The sequence below is a fragment of the Labrus bergylta genome, chromosome 14, assembly GCF_963930695.1.
Source record: "Labrus bergylta chromosome 14, fLabBer1.1, whole genome shotgun sequence".
In the NCBI taxonomy this organism is placed as follows: Eukaryota; Metazoa; Chordata; class Actinopteri; order Labriformes; family Labridae; genus Labrus; species Labrus bergylta.
In genome coordinates, this window is record NC_089208.1 from 13103671 (window position 1) to 13111974 (window position 8304).

Sequence of the window (8304 nt, forward strand, 5' to 3'; positions counted from 1 at the left end):
CTGAAGAAAGACTGAATACACAAATGTCAGACTTGTGAGCAAAGAGTGATCTATAAATTAAGTATTAGCTCAGACTGATGATGTGCTTTTTGAGACTTTTTATATTATAAATATATCTTTTTACACAGTCAGGTTATTGATTCCATTGCCATAGACGATAGACATGTGTGAAGATCAGACAAAATTCAAGTAGGGTAACTGTGAATTTGATAATTTGGCAGAAACATGTTGCAAAAACTATTAGGAAGAAGATTAATCATTTGTTGAAACACAAATAAGCAGAACTGGAACAGATTTATTTAATGAATATTAAGCATTTTGAGATTTTGGAATAAGGAGTCTGAGCTGAGAAGTGGTGCAGAAAATGTTGCTGTTATTTTTTTTCTTTTTTCTTTTCTTGTATTCTTACAACCTGTTGCTGCGGTGTGAAAATATATTTAAGGTTTAACTTGCAAGAATTTGTCAAGATTATATTACATTAAGAGAGATAAGGATAAGTGTACTCTTACTCTACTGATGAAACTTTTGTAGAATCTGTTGGAGATGAATGATATATAAGCTTTTTCCAAATGAGTTTGTCATCAATGGGCACACCCAAAAACTTATTGACTACAGCCAGAGCAATGTTAGAAGCATCTTTACCTAGGGTAATTGTATGTTTGTTCTTTGGTACTAGAGGATTTAAGTGCTTTTTTCACATTGAGAAAACCAGTGATGAACTTTACTGAATTCAACAGTGTCAGCATTGGTTTTGTTGAACAAATCATGAAAATCTTTGTCAGATAGTAAAATATTAGTTCCTTCAGAGGATAAAAATATTTTTTAAGATTAAATAAAAATCATTAACATACATAAGGAAGAGTAAGGGACCATGGATAGATCCTTGAGGTACTCCACATGTTAACTTCTTAGAGATTCTGCATCATGCCAAGAAACAAACTGTTTGTGATTAGATCGCTTCTGAGCAACTGTATATCGACCCCTCTGATCCCATAGAGCTCAAGGTTTTTGTTTTTTTTATCAGAATACTGTGATCAACATTGTCAAAGGCTTTAGACAGGCCAATGGAGAACAAGAAAGTAAATTCATTATTGTCTCGTGCTCCAGAAAAATGATCCATCAGTTGGACAAGAGCCATCCATCGCAGTACAGTGTTATTTTTTCTAAATATTGGTGGTCATGAAAACATTGTGTTCAATTAAACATTTGGTTAGTCTGTTATTCCCTATTCTTTCAAATACTTTGGCAAGACATGGAAAAATAATGATTGGTCTGTAAAAAGGAAAGACCGATATATATTCAGATTCAAAATTTGTGAACTTTTTGCTTCTCTGTGGTGTCAAAGTGTGAGAGGATTAAGACAAAACAAGGATGTAATTGACATACATGTCACTCACATTGTGACTTTCTGTTTCTTTGCTCATTCTCTTTATTCATCGTCTTGAACATAGGCAGTCATGGATATCACAGTAAAACAAGACTGGTGATCATGTTGATGTAGCAAACAATGACGATGATGATGATGTTGTTGATAATGGTGATGCCACCAAAGATGGAGATGAAAAAGAGCAAAAACTGGTGTTTTCACCGCTCTGCAGCCAACCTGGGCTCTTTCACACTGACTCAGCTTTTTGCTCACAATTATGTCATTCCTGTTTGCTGTCTTTCTTACATCTTTCTTTTTCTGTTGTGATGTTTCTTTAAAAAAGTGCTGTGAACAACTGACACCAGAAAGCACCTGAAGACCAGCTCTAGATCCTGCTAAGACTAGCTGGACCAGTGGAGCCAGGAGATGGTGGTTTGGGGACAGGCAGAGGGAAGAGGAGTGGGAATGAAGGTGGAAGGAGAGGAGGAGGAGATAAAGAAGAGTAAGGGAAGCATTCCCCACTTAGTGCTGGATCCTCCTGATGGACTGAATCTGGGGAGTCTGGGAGTGGGAGCCAAACTCACGGTAACACTTGTACTCTCCTCCGCGGCAGTCACACTCCAGGATGTACTGGTGGCCACGGTATCCGGGATACTGGTAGCACACAAAGCTGCAGAAAGAAATAAAAAAACTTTTGAATATTCAAGTACATGGCCTGAAAAAGTGATTGAAGTATCAGTAGCCAGAGCAGATTATTGTGCAGTATCACTCAAATGTCAAAATGGACTCACGCTCCAGTCTGAATATGCATGGATCCAACCTCGTTGTTCATCCAGCCCATAGCCTGCAGAGAGGGGTAGTCATCAGACAGCTCGAACTGACGACCCACCATGTTCTCTGACTCGAAGATGGTCATGCGAGACTCCTTGTGGTTCTGTAAAGGAGGAGAGAGGACATTTGGGATGAAGCTCAGCTTAAAGAGAAGTAAGGTGTATCTGTGTGATATAGTGAACCTACAGCACAGCAGATGGGCCTGAAGGAAATCATCCTTTCAATGCGGTAAGAGTTGCTGCCACTGTAGGCCTCAAAGCGAGGGTAGTCTCCCTTCTCCAGGACAAACTGCTGGCCACAGAAGCTGGAGTGCTCGTAACCCACCCAGCTGAAAGAAAAAGGGAAATATTGAATTAATTCATGAGTTAACTTGTGCTTTATTGCCCCAAGAGCTGGAAAAATAAATGGTAAAAGACACAGATAAACACATAAGACAGCACAAACTACTCTATGCTTTTCTTCCAAATTCATTTATCGTTGAAGTTGTAATGTGACATGATATGAAAAAGTAAATATTATGTTAGACACTGTATAAAATCAGCAATGTTTAAACCCCTAAGAGTAAATTATTTGTTCATAATCTTAGTCGTTAAGTCCAGCATTTCCAAAAGAAATCCTAAACTCTGTGGATACGTACGCGCCACACTCGACCTTCAGGGAGCGGATGTTCTCCATCCCGCACTCCATGATGTTCTGGCAGCAGGCGGTGAACTCCATACGCCTACCCTGGAAGAACTCCTGATCGTACACAGTGATCTGCACAAACACAAGAATGAAGAGCAAGTCAACCCCCCCAAAAATATTCAAGATGTGACACTAGTGTGCCAATTAATGTACTGAAACATCGTGCAGGTCCTTCTGCTTATAGGTGACGTAGTGTTTAGCATGTATGCTGGATGCTTACCTTCCAAGGGCCCATGGGCATAGGGTTTGTCTGAGCCATTTTGTCTCTCTTTTTCAGGAGTATCTGTTGGGGAAAAACACACCGTCAGAGCAGGGATGGAAAAAAAGTTTTTTTTTACATCCTTATTGCTTCTCTTGGTAGCAGTTTAGGTTTTTCTACGGCTTGAACCTCGCTGTATATTGTGCCAAGCAATTAACTAACACATTCCTCTCACTTAAGTTTAAAGAATACACCTATAAACTTTTTTTTCTGTTCTGGATTTATCCTGACTACCTGTTTTAAAATGACCCCTTAATTTATCTTGAAGCAACAAACAAGCAACCAATACTAAGATGTATTGTTCCTTGATATATTACATCAGGGAGCCTCATTACATCATCTCTATAGCTGTGGAAACTGTACTGTAAACCATTTTGTAACCTACCCTAACAGGTAAGAAGTGTGTCGTAGTGTTCCACTGAACGGTCTGCAGGGATGTTGTGTGTGGGGGTATATATATACACCCGTGAGTGTCTGAGGCCGGGGGGCAGGACCGCCTGGACTCATGTCAGCACTTTGCTTTGGACTTCATTGTTTTGTTGTGTGAGCGACAGAGGGGTTAACACAGAGACACACAGTAATTCATGCTAACACAAAGAAGGCACACTGCATTACATACCCCTCTGTGCTAAATCTATATGTTGGGAGAAAAAACAGGTGGCTTTACCCTCCAGTGTGTGAATCTATTATCAGATAAACCTACAGCATGAAAAACAGATAGTCAGGGGGAGAACACTTTGTTGTAATCTTTTAAAAGATAAACTACAAAACTGTTTCCACGATTCATTCTTATCCAGGAGCCTTTTAAGTGTTCATATACATCATGTTAAACAAACAATATTTTTTAATTATCAAATTAAATACTGGCTTCTTTAAAGTCTTTTCCTTATCTAAATGTCTGTGTCCACATTTCAAAAATTGTTGAAAAGATTTGCACTTTAATTGGAGGAACTTCAAATTTAGGCAGGTATGCTCACTATAAAGTTTCGGACAATGTTTAAATGTGTTATCAATATCATTGTGGTCAAAGTAATAGCCATTTATAATATTATCTTTTTAATTATAGAAGCTTTCTAAAACTTTTAAAATGGCCCTTAAGCACATAGGAATCACCTTAACTTACATTTAATGAAGATGTTTTTGTATATCCATATTAATTGTTATGAATATGTTTACATATTTCTTCATGCACTCATAATACAAGTTGTGGTCACACATCTTAATAAAGAGTATGCCTTAACATATAATAAATAGAAAAATACAATTTGATCAATATTATCATATTTGTTAGCAAGCTTAAAATGTATTTCCGGTACTTCATATGAAGATGTTTAAGAATATCCCACACAGGGAAATATGACACGATAAACTTTTCTTGACTGTTTCCCATCATGTAAAACTTGTTTGTTTTTTTGAATACGTTTTTCGGGGCCATTTCTGCCCTAATTGGATAGGACAGCCGAAGGGAGGCAGTAAATGCCAGGGGGAGAGAGTGGAGGACGACATGCAGCAAAGGGTTGAGGCCGGATTCGAACAGATATAGCCGCTGGGACGAGGACCAAGGACACATAAGACATGTTGCTGCAGGAACCTGGAGATTGTTTTCCCAACCTTCCAGTCGACTCTACCAACTTAGCGACAGCCGCCCCACGGGTGAGTATACTCGCCCACAGGCTACCAACTAGCTCCTGCAAACTAATCAATAATAGGGCAAAGTCATATCCTTTCTTGATCATTAGTACCTACCCACATGTATCCATCCAATCACATACTTCATAACATGGACAGTGAAATTAAGCATGCTAAACAGGCTGCTACACCATCAAGTAATCAACAACCATAACAGTCAATGGTCTGTTTTCAAAGCATTAGGATGTTCTCCATGTTGTAGAGTTTTGTTTTGTTTTGTGTTTGTAACATTGTTCCATTTGCAGTGTGTTTATCAGACACTATCATTTTGTTTGCCAAGACATAAATCAATAAAGTGGCTATCCAGCCTGTGTTTACCCTTTTGAAAAGGCCTTTTCAACAGTCATACAATTCACTGAAACTTGTTGAGCAAGTTTCATGACGGTTGAACATTGACATTTACACTGGAACTGAAAAGAAGAGATGGTGGCTGTGCTGCATATCTAACCAGGCTGTTCAATAATCAATAAATGAGCCGATTTCATCCTATCTGAGCAGAGGATTCAGCTGTGTGTTTGTCCTGTTTTCACTTTGTGGTTTGAAATTGTGAATGAAGATATGTGTTACTATTTATGGAAAACCTTTACAAGTGAGTAAATCAACAATAAAGGTTAGCCGAGGCAATGGCACAGATTGAAAGGCCTTGTTGGCAGGGCTGGCAGTGATTTGGCATTGACTGATGAGCTGCTATTGGCAGCTTCACTTTCAGGTGGTGGTGTGAAAATATTATCATAACACAAAAAAAATATTGTAATGTAGAAGCAATATGAAGAGAGAAGGAACCAAAGTGATGCTTTGTATCACTTTTTATACTTTTGATTGATATAAAACATGCTGTGTTAAAACACACAAGCATTTCCTGAACACAAACTGATGATTCTAAAAGCCAGTTTCTACTTCTCGTTTCCTTCTTTCACAACCGTAAATGTGTTTTGAATAGTTTTACAGGCCTCGTTGTGAAATCATAAAATTAAACTGGGGCGGTGTTAAGAAACAAAGAGCAGCTGGTTAAGTATGAAAATCAACATACACACTTCTCTCTTCACTAGCTGCAGCAAACAATAAAGATTTAGGAATGGCCTACTGATGTCAGCAGTCTGTCTAGATTCTGTGTGTGTGTGTGTGTGTGAGAGAGAGAGAGAGAGCGTGCATGTGTATGTGTGTGTGTTAGTTTACATTTGTGAATGCATGTAATTCCATGATTGTGGTGACAACAGAGCAGAGAAACACAAATGGAGACATTTCACTGTTATGATGCAATGAAACATTTTTTGTGAGCACATTCCTAATTGAAGTGGATTTGTTCAGCATACAATAAGGGACATGTCAGACAGCTGTGTGTGTGTGTGTGTGTGTGTGTGTGTGTGTGTGTGTGTGTGTGTGTGTGTGTGCGTGCGTGTGATTCTGCTGATGACAGCAGCAGCTCAGGCATGACAAAAGGACAAGCAAACTCAGCAGGCCGATGAGCCCATGGTGAGCTGAGCATATAGCTGACACTCACTCAGCCACACAGCAAAACCTCTATGTTTCACAGCACATACTGTGTCTCACATATACTCACATAATTCACACTTGTTTCCAAAATTTATGTTAAAAATTAGGAATCTTTCTTTATATGTGTGAAAAATGTCCTTTGAATTGTTTTCTTTCATGCAGGACTTTTCTGAAGTTTGGATTTAAATATTGTTTGTAATTTCACTTCTTTTCTTTTTGTTATGACCAGTGAATACGGACCCAGATGCAGAACACAAAGGCTTTGGAAATGTACTGAGGTTTATTGCAGGGAGATGAAGTGGATGGAGTTTTCCAGAGAGGCGGCAGAAGGTGCAGGGGTAGATTGCGGACTGAGGCGAGGCATGGGTGTAAGCGCAGGAGGAGTTGTAAGAGGTGAGGAGTTTAGAGTCCAGCGTGAAGGGTGGGCAGATGGCAGAGCAACAAGGCAAGTGGGGCAAGTGATGATCCTAGAGCACAAGTAAGACAGGATGAGAAATCACAGCCAAACAACACAGAGCAAGAAACGTCTCTGACACTCAAAATCAGTGAAATAGGCCTGAACCTGTTCTACCACAGGAGCTGAAACAACAGTGATGAGTGGAGGAGAGCCGCAGATAAGACTGTTTGGTTGATGAATAGATGGAGAGCATGTGTGGAGGTCTGAGCAGGTTGATTGAACGAACATCATTCAGGAGGGAGCCAGAGAGTGTCACTGGGGAAAGCCACACCCCCCCCCAAAACACACACACACACACACACACACACACACACACACACACACACACACACAGACAGACTGCTGACACATCCAGAGTCATGACACTTTAAATTTGAGCACAACTTCTACACCAGGACCATGTAAAAACATATTTAGCTTTTTTATTTTTATTTATTTTGGGGGGAGCCTTCACAGTTATTTCTAACCTCCAGAGGTTTCCCCATCAAAAAAAAGTATATAGAGACAATTATCCTTCTTATGCTTTTTATGTTACAACTTATAAATGAAGTCCGAATTGCAAACTGGTATTGTAGTAAATGCAGACTGCCTCTAGGGTGCATCATTTTCACATGAACTATGCTTCAACTTACAAGTGCAGGCTGCAGCACACATAAATTGCTTTTATATTAGAAAGAGAGAGGGGGGGGGGAGAGAGAGAGAGCGAGAGAGAGATACTAAATCGCCTTTTATATTTTTTTTGTGAATTTTTGAAATTTGTATTTGGGATAAATTTAAAGCACACAAAAAACAGACACAGGGATCAAAATGCAAAAATCCAAAACCATGGGTAACATAAGGCTTTCAGTAATGTTGAATGTGGATTTAAGTCTCTTGTGGATCAAATTAGAATTACAAAGACAAATACATCTGATCTCTATAAAGAAGAAATAGGCTATATAGGCCTATATAACCGTTTTTTCATGTTCTCGAGTCACAAACACTGAGGGAAAACAAATGAAGTCAGCTTTGGAAAATGGATCACCACTTCATACTTGTCTGTCATCCCCCCCCCCCCCCCCCCCCCCCATTCATCACCCAATAGATTTAAACTTCTGTTCAACCAATTATCCAATCACAAATGAGCCCCTGGTTTAAGTAACCCTGGTGTTTTCCCTTTCAACTCTCAGGTATTTATTTTTAGAATGATAGTGTGGTTGCATGATAATCAAGATATCGGTTTCTCCAGCCCACTTGTGTATCATTTGAGAAGTTTTCTGTCCTGAATTCCTGGAAAATGTTGTTTTCTTTTTGTTGAAGTGAATGTGACTTTTTTTAAACCAGAAAATAAACGCCTGGCCGGTTAGGCCTAATAAAAGCCTCGTTGTGCTATTTAATTACGTGTTTCGCTGATTAAAAAGAGCACACAAGTTGCTTAAAGGGTTTTTGCGGTTCTGTCAACTTTCGTGGTGCGCGCAGTCGTCTGTAAAAGCTCAGCCTCTTCTCAGGTCTCTGCTGGGGGACCGTGTGCCTGACGTTGAGACA

At 39.4% G+C, this 8304-nt stretch overlaps 1 protein-coding gene across 1 annotated transcript; it reads right to left on the bottom strand.

Moving 5' to 3' along the window:
- Positions 1-1405: 1405 nt before the first annotated feature.
- On the bottom strand, positions 1406-3572 carry LOC109985310 (beta-crystallin A3). Its single transcript, XM_020635597.3, has 6 exons — positions 3526-3572; positions 3102-3164; positions 2835-2953; positions 2384-2525; positions 2158-2300; positions 1406-2036 (listed from the first exon to the last, which is right to left on the bottom strand). Exons 2-6 carry the CDS (start codon positions 3138-3140, stop codon positions 1889-1891), a joined length of 591 nt encoding a protein of 196 aa, XP_020491253.1. The 5' UTR covers positions 3141-3164; positions 3526-3572; the 3' UTR covers positions 1406-1888.
- Between the last annotated feature and the right edge of the window lie 4732 nt (positions 3573-8304).